The 17,452-nt window shown below is 32.7% G+C and overlaps 1 protein-coding gene across 1 annotated transcript in view; it reads right to left on the reverse strand.

Moving 5' to 3' along the window:
- LOC143202883 (uncharacterized) overlaps positions 1 to 17,452 on the reverse strand; it is a 543,964-nt gene that overhangs the window by 389,078 nt on the left and 137,434 nt on the right. Inside the window, exon 3 of the mRNA XM_076414869.1 lies at positions 4,302 to 4,968. Coding sequence (XP_076270984.1) covers positions 4,302 to 4,966 — 665 coding nt within the window. The 5' untranslated portion in view covers positions 4,967 to 4,968. The remainder of the gene's footprint in view (positions 1 to 4,301; positions 4,969 to 17,452) is intronic.

Here is a 17,452-nt window from a genome sequence, read left to right on the forward strand (position 1 = left end):
ATCGAGCAGCCCTTCTTTTAATTTAGTTTGTCCAATAGGTCTTCAATTATTTAAGGAATTCTGTATATGAGACTATCTGGTAAAATTACAAGTTTTTCTGACCCTTTTGTTGTTTTATTGTTCGCAAATGACAATGTATATCCCACAATATCCCACTAGCATTTGCAATATTTGTATCTTTTTTTATATATAATCCATCCAAAATAACAGTGAACTCGTGTCATCAAGATGTTTAATGTACTGCCTATCGCAATTTGTAAAGACATTTGAAAATTGGACAGTATTTTCCTTCTCATTATGTTCTAATTAAAAAGAGACATAATGCGAACATGTGACTGAATCAGCCTGCAAAAGTAGTCCGGTTTTGAAGCGTCTGCAAAATTCTTCATAGTATTAGTTATAATAACTACAGGTTAATAAACTGGGAATTTTTTTTGCTTGTTTTAATAGATTTCAAATTGATGCTAATTATTACTCTGACTGAAAATGGCAAAGTCAATAGATATCAAAGTCAAAAACCCTCCAAAACACGATTAAGAATATTATGATCATGTAAAGTTACATTTTAAATTTTTTATAGATAGAACTAACTAATATGTCCGTTTTGTCGAAGGTACATACATCTGTGAATGAAAAATCCGACATATGCGAAAATTTCATCTTAATATAGATTAACAAAATTCGAGAATAACAAGAATTGTCTGTTTTACTTTTTACAAGGAGTTCAGATTTTCACAAGCATCTTTTTCAGATTCATAATATCAGTACATTTTTATTTTTAAGAGTTTCACTTAATTTTATTTCTGCTGAACTCAGCAAGAACTGTTAGAAAAACTGTCTTTGCTTAAGAACCCGTAGTAATTAAATATAAAAAAGGAAGTAATTATAATATGAATTAATATTTTGTACATTTTATTGGTATTATTTCTAATCCATTTCATAGTTCATTAGGAAAGAGATTTCGTAATGTTTTAATTTGCTATTTGTTGGTGAATTTTTAGTCAAAGTAGAAGGCAGAAAATTATCAAAAACCATAGGAGACAAATTAAAGATGAATTACATAAAATGATAATTTGAAATAAATTAATTTACTGACAGGAAAATATATGACAGTCACTCTTTTAAGGATTGAATATTAGAATAAATAAGTAAAGAACGAGGCAATTTTATTCAAAAATGTAGGTAAAGAAATAATTCTTTTATTTTAATTAATTTATTATTTTTTAACATATATTTTAGGCAAAAAAATATATAAAAGATAAAAATTACATTAATACAAAAATGAACTAATGAAAATATGTCGATAAAGTGAAACTAATTACATAATTTGCCTAGATGGAATACATGCGATAAATAGAAGAAATCATGAATTACTAGCAGTAATTTGTTAAATATTTTAAACCCAATACAATAACATCCATATTTTATAATATATATTAACATAGAGTTAACGTAATATATAATAACGTAGAGTTAAACATACACAATGTATGTAACTATAGAACCATTTATTCTTTAAACCATCTATCAATTATCTTAGTTATTTACTATATAGATCCAAGTAAATAGTTCATTTAATAATTATAAATATACTACTGTAATATAATTTCTATATTGTAGAAAATAAAGTGTTTATTACTGCTTTATTTAAAATGAAAATACCTATTACTTCATTCATTATTCTATTTTTATAATCACAGCAAAAAAGTAAATAAAAATCATATATACTTTGTTGCTCAAAAGTTGATACAGTTATGAAAACAATCGTACTTATTATATTTGTGTTATAATCTCAGTGATACATTTATCAATACTTGTTGATTAATAAAACTTAACGAAAATTAGATTTAGAATTAGATATTTAAAATGTAAGTGTTAGATCTTGAGATAATTTGCTCTCAGTTATGGTTGTACTGCGGACAGAACCGAGCACAGCTGCTACCCACGCCTGTTTCTCCTTTCCTGATAGACCAAAATAGCAATGGAGCATCGAATCCTCTAGATTGGAATTACGTGCTAAGCTAAATAGTAAAATTACCGCTTATATAGTCAATTAATATTAGTACAGGCGCGGTCACTAAAATATCTTAAATAATAAAAAATAACATAACCTTAAATTCACCAAAAGGAAACCGTGTATATGCGAAACAAGTGACGAATCAAGATCAGCTTGATGTTAGCTTTATCATACATGCTACGAAATATATAAAAAGAGTAAGTCAATTTTTCAATCAAAACATGTTTTAATATAATTATTTCAGAGAAAATTGTTAGTCTGGAAAGTATCCATAAAAAGCCAAAACATATTCAGTTATTTGAGTGATGTAGAACATCCCTTCATACGCTGCTGGGTAATATAGGATTTAAGTGATGTAAGGATAACCCACGAAGAGGTTTAATGGAACTTCCAGAGATTGCTTTTAAAAGAATACAATTTTCAAGTCAAATCAAGGAACAATTATTACATTAATTTATAGATTTAAATGAGACCTAAATATTTCAAAATGGTACATTAGGTCGCTCATGGCAAGATGATAAAAATATAGTGTAAAGACAACAAAAGTTGATGGGAAAAGGTAAAGGTTGGAATAACAATTGACTAGGTTTTGTTAGTCATAACATTTATTAATATTGCAGCCATATAGCTCTTCATGCTGACAACAGGAATGGTTTTATTCCTGCTGTTAAAGTTTTTTTTTCTTTAAGTCCAAGGATGACTACTATGGAGAAATGAACCATAATTTGTTTTTGCAGTGATTTGAAAATCAGCTTATAAAGAACTTGGCGGAACCATCAGTCATTATTATGTATAATGCACCATATCATAGTACATTGGTCGAGAAAATCCCAACAAGTGCATCAACAAAGGCTGGAATTAAGAAATGTCTTAAAATACACAAAATAAATCGAGGAAACTATGTTAAAGAATGAGCTATTCCATATTGTTACTCGGTAAATATATATGAAATATTTCATTACATTTTATGTAGTTTACTTTTTTAGAAATAATCCGGAGAAAAGATACGTGGTATCTTAGATTACTGAACGTTATGGCCACAGAGAATTACGTTTTTCTCCCTATCACTGCATATTTAATCCAATTGGGTTGATATGTGCTAGTGCAAAGAATTATTACAATAAAAATTCAGGTCGAGAATATATTCAAACTAGAACTGTGTGGATTTATGACAAGGGGCATTGACGAAAATAACACCATTGGTTTTTGTGAGCTCGATCAGACACATTGACGAGGAAATTGACAGAGGGTAGATGATTTTGACAGTTATTGAATAAAACTTTATGAATGTTGGTTTATGATTCAATGATGATAATTATCAAGGCAGGGTGATGAAAGAGGAAACAACTAAAGGTCAGAATACAGCTAATATGCTTTAATTGTAAGAAAATGTATTAACGAGTGTGAAAGCTTTATGAGCATGTGTGTTATTGTTCAGAATATACATGAACGTTTGGTTAGCATGTATGAGGAGAGAAACCATACTTTTGCAGATGTGGCAAATGCATTAAGGAGAATGCAGTGATTAAATGTTGTTTTATCAAGAAAGATATATACAGGTAGTAACAGTACATACTAAAGACAAATATAGTAATATCATAATGACTCTATACGGAAACATTACATCGAAAGAAACAAGAACTAAGCGCAAAACATTAATTAGGCCTTGGGGGATACCAATGTATCAAAAAATGCGCCTAGAAAACTCTACAAACTCTACCTATTCTATAGTGGAAAAAAGTTCAATGTATATATATTAAAACAACTCTAACCTATAAATTATTGTGGCTGTACTAATTGTAATTATAGTTTTTAGTTCTTCGATAATATGTGCTTTAGATGTATTATAATATTAAAACAAATTATAATACATAACATTTTTGTTTCACTATTTGATTTATATTAGAATTTCGTTATATGTTAGAGCCAAGATGTACTAAAACTCAGAGTTGCTGCGGCAACATTGAGACGTTCTGACAGGTTAGCTGCGTTACTACTGTCTCAAATAAACTATATTTGATTCTCCCTCGTATGTCAAATATATTTCTCATATTATACCGATAATATTGTCGAAATAAGTTTTAGTAATATTAACGTATCATTTTTAAGTTATTCTCTTTAGTCAATTATGATATAAACATGATTAACTTTATAGATTAGAATGTTCACTAATTGATCTAAATAAACAAACTCGTCTTTTGAATTAATTTAGTCGTATTTTTATTTAGAATATTGTTTTTGGTCTCCTTAACAACTCGACAGGCTTATTAATAGAACCACTTACCGTTTTGAACGTCGCGAGGTCTGTCCCCTCTTCAGGGTCGGATACTCTTCGTGGGCGAACGCTTCGCACGGTCTCAACGCGCAATGTTCCACACCGTAACCGTCGTAAAACAGATTGCTCGGTTCGCGATGGATATTGATGATTTCCGGCGACTCGACTCGTCGCAAAGATGCTGTTTTTATCTCGCGCAAGATGCGCTGATTCTGTTCGCAGACGTAGGTGTGTCGCGGCCCGTGGTGCTGATAGCTCGCCTTCCGGTCGAGAACGTTCAAATCGGTGGCGGCAAGTCTGGGCAGCGACGAGAATGACCGATTCAACGCGACTAGCGGCTCGGGCGGCCCGTCGTTGGCGAAACGCGACTTCTGCCGGCACATGCTACCCGGATTCTTACTCTGGACGCAGTGGCATAGAGTGTCCGCCTCCGGTTTGGGCTTGGAATGACGCGAGGGTTCGGATACGGATGGGGCGGTCTTCAACAGCAGTTCCGAACTCTGATTCACATTGTAGAAGACGCTCTCGACATAGGCTACCTTGTCGGGATTGTCGGTGCTGGAATCCTGCGGTGATAACGGCAACACCGTCTGGCCGAGGTTCTTGTAGTCTATGACGTCGCTGGGAGAAGCCTGGGTGTATTTGGAGCTCTTGGTCACCTTCTGGCTCTTCATCGCTGTAACCAAACAAACAAATTCAATACTAAACCTATTCGATTTCATTGAATTTAATTAGTTACAAGAAACTTTAAAACTATTTTTTTTGGTCCTGAAGTTTTCAGCATTAATTAATTGGCAGGATTTCAGGAATATAATAAAGAATCTGAAGCAAGCAAATGTTGCTTCAACAGTAAAACCGGAAAGGTTTCTTGCATAATATTATTACTGGTGATAAAGAGAGTATTTATTACGATAATTAAGTGACAAAAATTATGGAAATGGCTTTATTTTGCATCATTGTATATTACAAGCTACTAAAGCCTAATGGAACAATCAGCGCGGACCGCTATTTCCATTTTAAAGCCAATAACTCAATCTCAACAATGTTATTCTTCAGGATGTGTGAAACCGGTGAAAACATACATGGAAACATTAAAATGAGAAGCTATACCCCACCCACCCTATTCTCCAGACATGGCTTCTTCTAAATAATACTTGTTCCGATATATTAGTCAGTACCTGTCTGAGTAGATCCTTCTTTCGAGATGAAATCTATAAATTTCGTTAGAAATAAGAAAAAATAGCGGGTATCGATGAACAATACTTTGGATAAAATTCATTGTACTAATTTTTCACAATAAAGCTTCAAATTCTTTAAAGCCGGCTTGGTAGCGCAGTAATAAAGGCGATAGGAAGATCCTCCTACTGTTGCGATAGCTGCGGGTTTGAATCCTGCTGGGGCATGGTCGGAAATTTATATCTGTGATTGTTTAATATTCGTGATTGTCCTAGACAAGAGTGTAAAATCCGACAAGAAAAAGGATCCCAGTCACGCCAGTAACCAGGCTGGGTAAGACCGGATATCTTCTGGGATGGTTTCTAAAGTTGGTCACTCCTCACTTGGTAGGCTTAATGCTGACGACCGTGGTTCGGATCCCATATAAAACTGTATGTCTAGTCCAGATAAATCCCTAGTTGGTTAAAGGAAACTTTAAAATATTAATAAAAAAATAAATCTTTAAATCTGTTTATAGACCTAATAATACATGTCTTGACTCCTTCTATGCAGAAAACCATTTTCTTTGCAATAGTAGACGGAAATAAAAGGACCAAAATCATTAATTTTTCGCTGCAAATTAATAAAAAGTTGTCATTAATTTAAAAAATTTACTTCTAACTTTAATAGGCGCTTTTTTAAAAAGAATCTATCTAAGAAATTTCTTAACTGCTCTATCACGTGTGTTATATAAAGGGATCAGACCGTTTTAAGTCCGCGGTAATATATCGTTTCTATTACTTCACCAACCACCGCGTAATGGGCAGTGTCTGTATCTTTTTCTGTCGGATCATCCACAATTTATCGTTCTAGCGGAAATTCTTAAAAGCACACAAAACTTGAATAATGTCTTCACCTGACAAATATATCTTCGGGACGCCGAAGAATTTTAATATTGTCTCAGAAAAGAGGCCGGCTACGTAACCGAAATATTAAGCAAGGTCGAACTATTTTCTATGGCGGAGGTGAAGCCGGGAGCTAAGAATCCATGCCGAATACGGTAGAAAATATTTCATATTTTACGAGGGTCGCCTTTTATATTTCGGGACTGCGATGAACTAGCGTCTTCGTCTTAGAAATGAGACTTCTATCGTAGGTTTTGGGATTCCTGTCGACAAATGTACTAGGGACGTCTTCGAGTATGAGCAGTATTTGTGTTGTTTTCAGTTAAATGACATTAACCTAACATTTAACTTAGTTATACTAAATACAAGGTATTTTTCCAAAACAATTTAGATTTATTTAGCTTACTGCTTGAATTTTTCCAAATCGAGAGGCATGAGAAAATACTCACATCTATAAAAAAATGGGATAGATATTGAAGAACCTGATAAAACACTATAAAATTGAAAATCCGTATGTCTTCAATCATCGATACTAATAGAAAATACCATGGGACTAAATTTTGACCAAGAATATGAAGCTGCGCTTCTAAAAATTTCGTTAGTTTAAAGGCTAAGGCCCCAGGATGACAATTATATACTTTTGCAGCGTTTTTTATGATTCTGCTGTTAAATGAAGCTCGGTTTATCCTTAATGAACATGCGAATCTACAGAATTGGTTCTCAAAGAAAAATTTCTTCCCAAAGAGCATTCTTTGGAGCTCTGGGGACAGAAAATAGTGGCTGGGGGCCAGATCTGGAGAATACGGTAGATGGAGAAGCAATTCGAAACCCAATTCATGGATTTTTGCCATCGTTTTCACTGACGTGTGACACGGTGTATTATTTTGGTGAAGCAGCACTTTCTTTTTCTGCAAATGCGGCCGTTTTTCGGTGATTTTGTCCTTCAAAGGATCTAAGAACTCTGTATAATAGTCGCTGTTGATGGTCCTTCCTTTTTCAAGTTAGTCAATGAAAATTATTCCATGCGCATCCCTAAATACAGACGTCATAACCTTGCCAGCCTTAGAGCGGGTTCATCGTGTGCAGCCCACACGGATATTTGTCGATTCGACTTCGGAGTGAAATTATGGAGCCATTTTTCATCCATTATCACATATCGATGCAAAAACTCGGGTTTATTACGCTCGATCATCTTCAAACACTGCTCCGAATCATCAACTCGTCGTTGTTTTTGGTCAGAAGTGAGCTCGCGCGGTACTCACTTTGCACAGAGCTTTCTCATATCCAATATTCGTGAATGATATGATGTACAAGTTCAGTTGATATCTTTAGAGTATCTGCTGTTTCATTCAATTTCAATTTACGGCAATTCAAAATCATTTTACGGATTTTTTTAATGTTTTCTTCGGTACCAACCTCTTTTGGGTGTCCACTGCGTTCACAGTCTTCGGTGCTAATTTCACCACGTCTTAACTTAGAATACCAATCCTTGATGCTTGATTTTCCTGGGGCAGCGTCCAAAAACTCGGCATCAAGCCAAGTTTTTGCTTCAACTGTATTTTTTCCCTTCAAAAAGCCATATTTTATTAATACGCGAAATTATATATTATCCATTTTTTTCACAATAACGAAAGTTGCCTCCTCAAATTTCTACACGTATCTTTCGAGGATTAGGCCTAACTAAAGAACATATGGATTTATTATACTAGTAGCCCACCTATGTGTCAGGCCGGGGACTTTCCCATTGGCCTGTTATATCACCCGCCATAACTTAAGATATGATATTAAAAATTTGCAAACAAGGTAATTTGAAAGAATCGACTAAAAACGGAATAAATAAGAAAAACAATAAACAAATAAAGTTGTCATTTATTACACTCAAAACTTAGGGAATTCTTAGACTAATAATTAATTAAGGTTAGTTTTTTAAAATTTTTAACATCAGTTTCAAGTATTAAGTACAGTTTTTGGAATCCAGCATCTTGCTTTCACTTTGTAAGTTTTGGGATTATATGGGTCGTTGATACGAACCTAAAAACCGACCCATTCTGAAAAAAAATTATTAAAATTTGGACACATTCGATCATAGGGCATTCTCCATTTTTTTGCTGTTTTCATCTATCTTTTCGTTCTATCTATGGGTTTTTTCAAGAGTTATCCGAAAGATTTGAGAAACTAGTAGCCAGTGATTAATAATATATGACCCTTTTTACTATCAAGCAGCAAAAAACCTCATATCTAGCACTTTAACAGAAACCTATTCTAACAGTTCAAACTGATTCATTTAGCAAATACTTACTGCAGATATTTCAACACAGTGAACTTTCGTGCATATATATTACCCTCACTGGGTAACATTAATGTTTGCTTGTTATCTTCGATATCAGATATCGTGCTTGGTAGCATCCCTTTCCGTGATAAATACTAAGTTATACGCTGAGATATAAACTCTAACTATATCAGCTAAATGGAATAATGATTTTCTGGGAGAATATCGTGGTATTATTGGATTATTTTAGTATGGCGACATAGACAATGTATGCTGTATGTATCGATGTTCCGTTTTAGCAATATGTCTCGTAACATATACGAGGGTTGCTATTTATATTCCTGACCTTGGCGGCGTGTTATTCGATGCTCTTATTAAAAACTGGGTATTCTGGAACATAACTTTCTTCAGGATATTAGTTAAGTTAATCTCGATGATATGTTCTTTTAGTTTTCGACTTTAAATATCAAGATGATGTTATATGGATAAGCATTTGTACTTTATTGGGTGATAAAGCGCCATCCTACAGCAGTATAAAGAACTAGCATTATGAACTGAATCGTGACCAGAAAACATGAGATGCTGTACAGGATCTTTTAAAACAATACTTATCGCTGAAGCACTCTTGGAAATTAGTTTGACGAGAATCAATAGCATATTCCATCATTATTTGGTATTAAAATATATTTGTCTACGTTGGATCCTCTGGTTCCAAAAATGGCTCATGTGTAATGATGCAAGGAAATGTTAAAATAAATCGTTCAAGATGTATGAATAGTTATATTTAAAATGTATTCAGTTTTGTTGGTTTGGCCCCCCTGTTTGTGTTATTAATTTAATTTTATTTATTAATTCATTTTTTGTTGCATAGTCGCGAAATGACGTCATCGGTCAGTCATTCGATTCGAATGGTTGTAATTCCTCACGTCTTCTTGCGGGTCTCTTACAACATGCGGTGTTCTGGCAATCTCTCTCAGGACAAGTAGATTTTTGTTTCTCAACATAATATTCAGTTCAATTCAATCATAAGAATCATTTCAAGACCTTGCACAAAACCCTCAAAATAGGCTTTTGTTTCAGCGACGTCCTCTTCATTTGAACTCAAAACCGTTACCATTTAGCCATTTATTCAGGTCTGAAAACAGGAATGTGTCATAGGGGCAAAATCCGGAAAATATGCTGGATGGGATTATGGATTTATAAATATTTGCCAGGGCGACTACGACTTTTGGAGTAGGATTTCATATATTCCCTTCAATAATCTGATTTTACATTTTCTCAGCTATTCCCATTAATATTATTCAAGGCTTCCATTTTGTTTACTTTAGCCTGATCTGTTATAAATCTGTCATGTTGAAAGCGCATTTTTCTAACATTAAATCTACATTACCTTTACACAAATTAAAATTGAAATCAGTTTAGCCACCACATTTTTCAATTATGTTTTTGTCGATGTCTATTCTTTTGATTAAAATATACTTGTAAAGTTGATTTTTCAAATTTGATACACCATATCAAAGATTTCAACTCCACACCGATTGTTTTCAATGAAATCTTACCAATAACCACTCAAAATAATCCCTCATAATTAAATACAATTTACATCACTACATAGTATAAAACAAAGTCGCTTTTTCTGTCCCTATATCCCTATGTGCGCTTAAATCTTTAAAACTACTCAACGGATTTTGATGCGGTTTTTTTCAATAGATAGAGTGATTCAAGAGAAAGGTTTATATGTATAATACATGCATAATATACTAAGGCAACATTGCTAATTTTAGAGGTTTCTAACGTGATGTCGTAAATTAACTTTTTTTTTTAGGCTTATTTAGCAATTAGCAAAAACGCTGCCTAACCCTACGAGTTAGATCAAATTAATGTACTACAGTATTGTACACCATAAAAAGGTCTACAAAAAAGTCCGCGATGGTATATGTTTATCTTTTAGGGATAACCCACATTAACCATTTTTATTGTTTACTTTTTACGTGAGAAAATGGCTTATTTACGAAGCTATTTTAAGCAATACGGCATTAATCCTTATCGAATTAAGTACCTTAAATACAGTGTACAATTAATGTAGATCAATATGGTTCCTTACAGCATGTAAATTAAACAAATATTTTCGGAGATATTACAAATTTAAAATTTGCGTTTAAAAATGTGTAATGTAATAAAAATTGTATGAATTTAGATATTCCAAAGATAACAGGAAATCTTCATAGTAAGTATAGGGGAAGAGGAATTGTTTTACTCCAAATTTAATGGGTGCAGGCCAAGGGCAGTAATGAATGAACCAAAAATACTGGATCGATTTTAATCATGTTTTCATTGAGTGACATATATATTTTATGCCCGTGCAAAGTCGGAGCGGGCCGCTATGTTTTTATATGCAACGTTCATATATTTTCTATAGTGTATTTAATTTAGTATCAGCATTGCACCCGTGCGAAGCCGGGGCGGGTCGCTAGTATACTATAAAATCGACTATTTTGCTGTTAACCATAGAACTATTAACTACAATTAGGCCTTGTAGCAATTTTTAATTTAACCTCACCACATTTTTCAATTATGTTTTTGTCGATGTCTACTCTTTTGATTAAAATATACTTGTAAAGTTGATGTATCAAATTTCATACACCATATCAAAATTTTCAACCACACCGATTGTTTTTAATGAAACATTACCAATCACCACTCAAAATAATCCCTCATAATTAAATACAATTTACATATACTATAAAATCGACTATTTTGCTGTTTACTATAGAACTATGAACTACAATTAGGCCTTGTAGCAATTTTTAATTTAACCTTCAGTAATATTTTATAAAATACACTGGAAAAGGGGCAGCTTCGAGTAATACAATTCATAAATATTTAAACGCCGTATAAAATCCTCCCTGATGGTCCTTTTTTTTAATAAACGAAATATCTCTTTATGCGTTCCTGTCCAGTTTTTGGTGGATTATGATGTTGATTCAGGCTGACTTATATGTTCCGGGGAAATGTAGTTTTTTTCCTCTGAATACGGAATATTCCGACGCATATGCGACCAGCTTTTTTTGTGTTAAAGTCCCTCTCTACGTTGTTTGCGCCAGATTGATGATGAAAATTAATTGTTTCAAAATGTTACGGTTGTTATGAATAATATATTTTCAAGTCGTCCCCATTCATTTGGAATAACAAGTTAATATAAATTTTAAACAATTATATATATATATATATATATATATATATATATATATATATATATATATATATAATGGCGTCATCCGTCAGTCATTCGATTCGAATGGTTGTAATCCCTCTTGTCTTCTTGCGGATCTCTTACAACATGCCGTGCTCTGACAATCTCTCTCAAGACCTTACACAAAACCCTCAAAATAGGCTTTTGTTTCATGAGTGAAGCAACTTTTGTTATTTTGAAAAAACTGGATAAAAAGGAATTTCGAGTCTTGATAAAATATTGCTTTTTGAAGGAAAAAAATAATATTGAAGCGAAAAATTGACTTGATCGAATTTCCGGACACTGCCCCAGGAAAACCAACCGTTAAGGACTGGTATGCTAAGTTTAGATGTGATGAAATGAGCACCGAAGACGGTGAACGCAGGAAAGAGGTTGTTACCGACGAAAACAGTAAAAAAAACCACAATATGATTTTGAATGACCATAAATTGAAATTGAATGAAATAGCAGACACTCTAAAGATATCAACTGAACGTGTACATCATATCGTTCAAGATTATTTGGGTATGAGAAAGCTCTCTGTAAAGTGGGTGCCGCACTAGCTCACTTTTGACAAAAAACAATGACGAGTTGGTGATTCGGAGCAGTGTTTGAAGATGATCAATAAACCGAAATTGAAATTAAATGAAGTAATAAACACCAGCTTTTGCGTAGATATGTGACAATAGATGAAACATGGCTCCATCATTTCACTCCGAAGTCCAATCGATAGTCATCCGAGTGATGACAGTCACGGTGACGAGCACACAATAAACCCGCTTCAAAGCGTGGGAAAACAGTCGGCTGGCAAAGTTATGGTGTCTGTATTTTGGGATGCGCACGGAATAATTTTCATTGACTACCTTGAAAGAGGAAGGACTGTCAACAGCGATTATTACATAGCGTTATTGGACCGTTTGAAGGACGAAATCGTCTAAAAATGGCCGCATTTGAAGACAAAGAAAGTGCTGCTTCACAAAGACAATGAGCCGTGTCACAAGTTGGTGAAAGCGATGGCAAAAATCTATGAGTTGGGCTTCGAATTGCTTCCTCACCCACCAAGTTCTCCAGATCTGGAGATCTCTTGTTCTCAGATCTCAAAAGAATACTCGCTGGGAAGAAATTTTGAGGAAGGCCTATTTTGAAGCAAAGGACAAATCGTATTACAAAAATGGCATCGAAAAGTTGGAGAGTAATACTGTAATCAGTGTATCACCCTTGAAGGGAATTATGTTGAATAAAAAAAAATTTTTGCCAAAAAATGTCTTTTACTATGGTAGGCCGGCGACTTTTCCGTTGATCTGTTACAAAGGACATCTACAAAAAAATTGTATCTGTAAATATACAAAACTGAAAAATTAGAACATTGTGGTCAAGCTGGATTTCTTTAACTCAGGGAAGCTTTGAACAGAAAGAGAGAAATCCTAACGAAAGAAATAAAAATTATCAATTATCAAGTCAATGAAAATTATTTCATGCGGATCCCAAAATACAGACACTATAACCTTGCCAGACCACTATTGTTTCAAAATCATTTTGTGAATTTTTTTAATGTTTTCGACGGTAATAATCTCTTTTGGGCGTCCACTGCGTTCACCGTCTTCGTTGCTCATTTCACCAAGTCTAAACTTAGCATACCCATTCTTGATGGTTGGTTTTCGTGGGGCAGTAATCGGAAACTGGTCATCAAGCCCAGTTAAGTGAAAATAAGGAGGTGAAAAAGTTTAGCAAGATATAATCGGATTTAAAAAACTTAAATTTAAGATTTTGTTGGCATATTAAAGTAATGGAACCAAAGAGATTGACCAGACAGGTGGTGGAATCCTATGAAGCATGCAATAAGGTTATGATTGAAATAATGCAATGGATCGCTGAAACCAAAGACAAGGCCAAAATAACCCTATTTGAAACGTAGGATAGAAAGATCTTTAGACGGAAAGGTTGCGATTGTAAGGTGGACCAGACAGAATAATCCAGGAATCCTGGAGACAAGTGGAAAAAGAGCCCATTTCGGCAAAATGAAAGCAATATGAAAAAGAAGGAAAAAATACTGAAATGTCCTTTCGTACGGGTGGTCTAGCAGGACCTAAGCCCAATATAAATAACTAACTAAGTATTCATATAATAGAGATTTGAACATGGTTATATATGCCGAAGATATTATTAACATTTTAAAAACATCTCTTAACAAAAGAATTCGTATCAAAGTTCTCTCGTTAAAAGAACACCTTTTATTTACATAAGATGAACATCATGAAAGTTTTTCGACTTCGTTCTTCATTTTGTACATATAACACAATAATATTATGATTACCCATATTAATAAGTCTTGAAATAAAGCATTGACCGAATCTTGCATTGCCTCAGCTTATATTCCCTAATTAAATATAAATAGAATGAAAGCAGGCTTAGCCCTAATTAGGACGGCTGGATATACATTTTTAATTGACGCGCTAATCGAACGTAAAGGGATGCGAACATATTCGAAAATTAAAAATGCCATCCCATAAAAAAATCGACTTCGGCCAAATTGGGCATACGTGAAGCTCGCAAATATTTTCGGTTCAAAAATGTTTAAATAAACGAGCTTTAAAAATTCCACCGACAATAGAAATCGCTGGCAATATTTACATTTATATGGGATTAAATTGGTCAATGCGATTTCACATCTTGGTAGTTTAACTGATTTTTTTTTAATTTTAAAATCTTTAATCGCAATTCGCAGTAATATATGATATATATATATATATATATATATATATATATAGAAGGCGCTATGTCTATGAGTAGGTTGAGTGTGCCAAAATTTAATTTTTTAATTTAAATAAGAAATGACAATACAGTTAATAAGAAATGTGTTGTTACTATCCAAATGGAAATTTACGTATACTTTACCACATTTACCACATTAAGTATATATTGGGTTTCATTATCATGTTGATATTTGTGTAAACCAAAGGCCAAAAATCAAAGGTCTAACAAAAGTTATCTTCAATATAAGCTATCATTGGGTTACAATCCACCAGGTACAATCTATGGCAATTATTGCCTCACAATGTTTAGAGGATCTTTCCTATTGGTATTTAATCGAACTTATCGAGATTGTTTTTTGAAATAAAAGTTTTTTAGCCAGTCGATGATATGCTAAACGAATGATGCCATATATTGAATAAACAATAATATACATATATAACTTTAAAACTGTTAGGGAAATCCATAATTACTATTTGGCTAACCGGATGTTTTGTTAGAATTATTAAAAAAATATAGAACAATTGAAATGTTAAGTTTTACAAACTTTTCGTTGAATATTTTAAAACTTGCAAATCTGCTGAGATATAGTTGATGACTGGAAAACCTCCAAATATATGTAATTCGGAAAGAAAACCCACTAATTTTCAGAGAGATTGTATGTATGTTATAGAGTCTGTATATGACAATGAGCGTCTTGTTACCATTTTGTTAAATTTAATATAACATTTTGATAAAGTTATAAAATAAATGCAAATATTATTAATTTCAACAATTTATTACGATAACATATATAAAGAAAATAAATATCAGTAAAAGTACAAAAATGACGAATTTCAATAGAGTCTCCACAAAACGCGAAGTTTTGTTGAAGTTGCATATTTTACTGCATTAGTTGCTCTCTGGTTGATCCTCTTCATAAGCATCTTGCGATATAGGACATGTTTTGTTTAGATATCAGGCGTAAGAATATTTAAACCGACTACTTTGCAGTCACCCGAACATGTCACGTACAATTGACCATGAGAAACATGCATTTTCTGGATAACGATCATTAAAACAGGATTATCTTTTGAGTATCGCACTTGAACCACATTGACCACTACCGATTCAGCCTGCATTTCTAAACTTTGGGGTAATAATCCCGATAAATCCAAAGAGAATAAAGATGAAATTGGATAGTTGATGGCTTCGTCGTTACTTGTTATAGAACCGATACGTTTGACTGAATACAGTGTATTAACGATCTGATTTGTTGTTAGAATGTTTAAATCATGTACCGTCAATAAAATTGACATGAAATTAATTTTCTCTTCAATTTCAGTTCTATACTGTGTAGTATGATGTTTTAGTAGTTAATCTGATATCCAACAAATCAGATACCATAAAATTTATCCCAGTAGCTCTTGAATTATAATATAATTAGATATAATTGGACCTAATCCAGAAAAAATCACTAATATTTGATAGCTCTAAAAATGTTTTAATATATTTTCACGTAAAAATATATATTGGAATATATTTGATCGTGCTCGGCATAATAGAAAAAATATTCGTATATACCTATGTTGACTAAATAAAACCTGAACCTGAATATGTTGAAAAATGAAAAATACCAACCGACAAAATTGGCGTGCATATTCGAATTTTGTAATTATTTTTCAATTCCTAAAGGCATGTTTTGTTTTATTTGCCTTTTATTTATCAGAAAATATCATAGATTTTTATCATCCGATTTTATTAAAATGACTGAAAAAACAACGATACGTCTGTCAACGGATGCTCGCGGATGTTAATGCAGGTGAAAATTACCTTTTGTTTCGTGGATAACTGTTGAAAAATAGTTTTACATCAAAGTTTGGGTTTTATTCCTGTTTATATTTCGTAACAATTAATAGTAATGATATTTACTTTTTAATCTTTTAGATCTTTAGATTTTAGATTTTTAATCTTTTAATTATTTAGATATAGATTTTTTAGATCTATATTTTTGTTTCAATATTACATATATTGACAAATGCGATAAGGAAAAATTATTATTGTTTAAGAACTGATTTTAACTAATATGGTTCTAAATACATAGTATATCACTTTGCTAGAGGTACTTGTAAGAGTTATTGAAATTTTTTTTGTAGATTTTATTGATAATAACTTCTAGTCAATTTCAGATTTTATTAGCAAATGTTTTTACAACATTTGAGCAACAAAAGTTAAAACTAATGCTGTAAAGTATATCAGCACTTATGAAATAGCTTCTGTTGCCTTATTTGTTGGTCCGCTTTTAGTTACCATGCGGGACAAACGGCTATGTAAAAAGATAAATTAAAAATTAGCTTCCAAAACCCAGTTCTCAAAATTGGTAGCTTCGAATAAATAATTATACTGAGTCTTGAAAAGAACGTCATATATAGGAGGAGTACAACAAATAAGCAAAGAACAATGCAATTTTATTTTAAAACTTACTTAGAAAATTAGATTGACTTCTGTTCCTAATAAGCCTTTTTGTTTGTGTGTTTTCGAGATATTAAAATTCTTAAAGACATGTGGCAATTTAAATGTTAATCCGAACTTTTCGGCGACATGTCCACAAAGATCGATTCTCCGTACAAAATAACTCAACTTTATTTATTGCTGCAAAGTTAATGAGATTTTCCAAAATAAACGGGCCCTATATCAAAGCGGCAATATTTTCATTTATAAGATTTGAACCGTCTCATGGCGAACGGCAAAAAGTTTTTAAATTAAAGGTGTATCTAAAACATTAAAAGTTTTTTAATAGCAGATGCGTAAATTACCTAGTTAGTTATGGTTCTAATAAAAGGGCTGTTTTAACTTTATTTTTCATGTT

The sequence above is a fragment of the Rhynchophorus ferrugineus genome, unplaced genomic scaffold, assembly GCF_030347505.1.
Source record: "Rhynchophorus ferrugineus isolate W39M unplaced genomic scaffold, kcgeb_rfMv2 rfM9, whole genome shotgun sequence".
In the NCBI taxonomy this organism is placed as follows: domain Eukaryota; kingdom Metazoa; phylum Arthropoda; class Insecta; order Coleoptera; family Curculionidae; genus Rhynchophorus; species Rhynchophorus ferrugineus.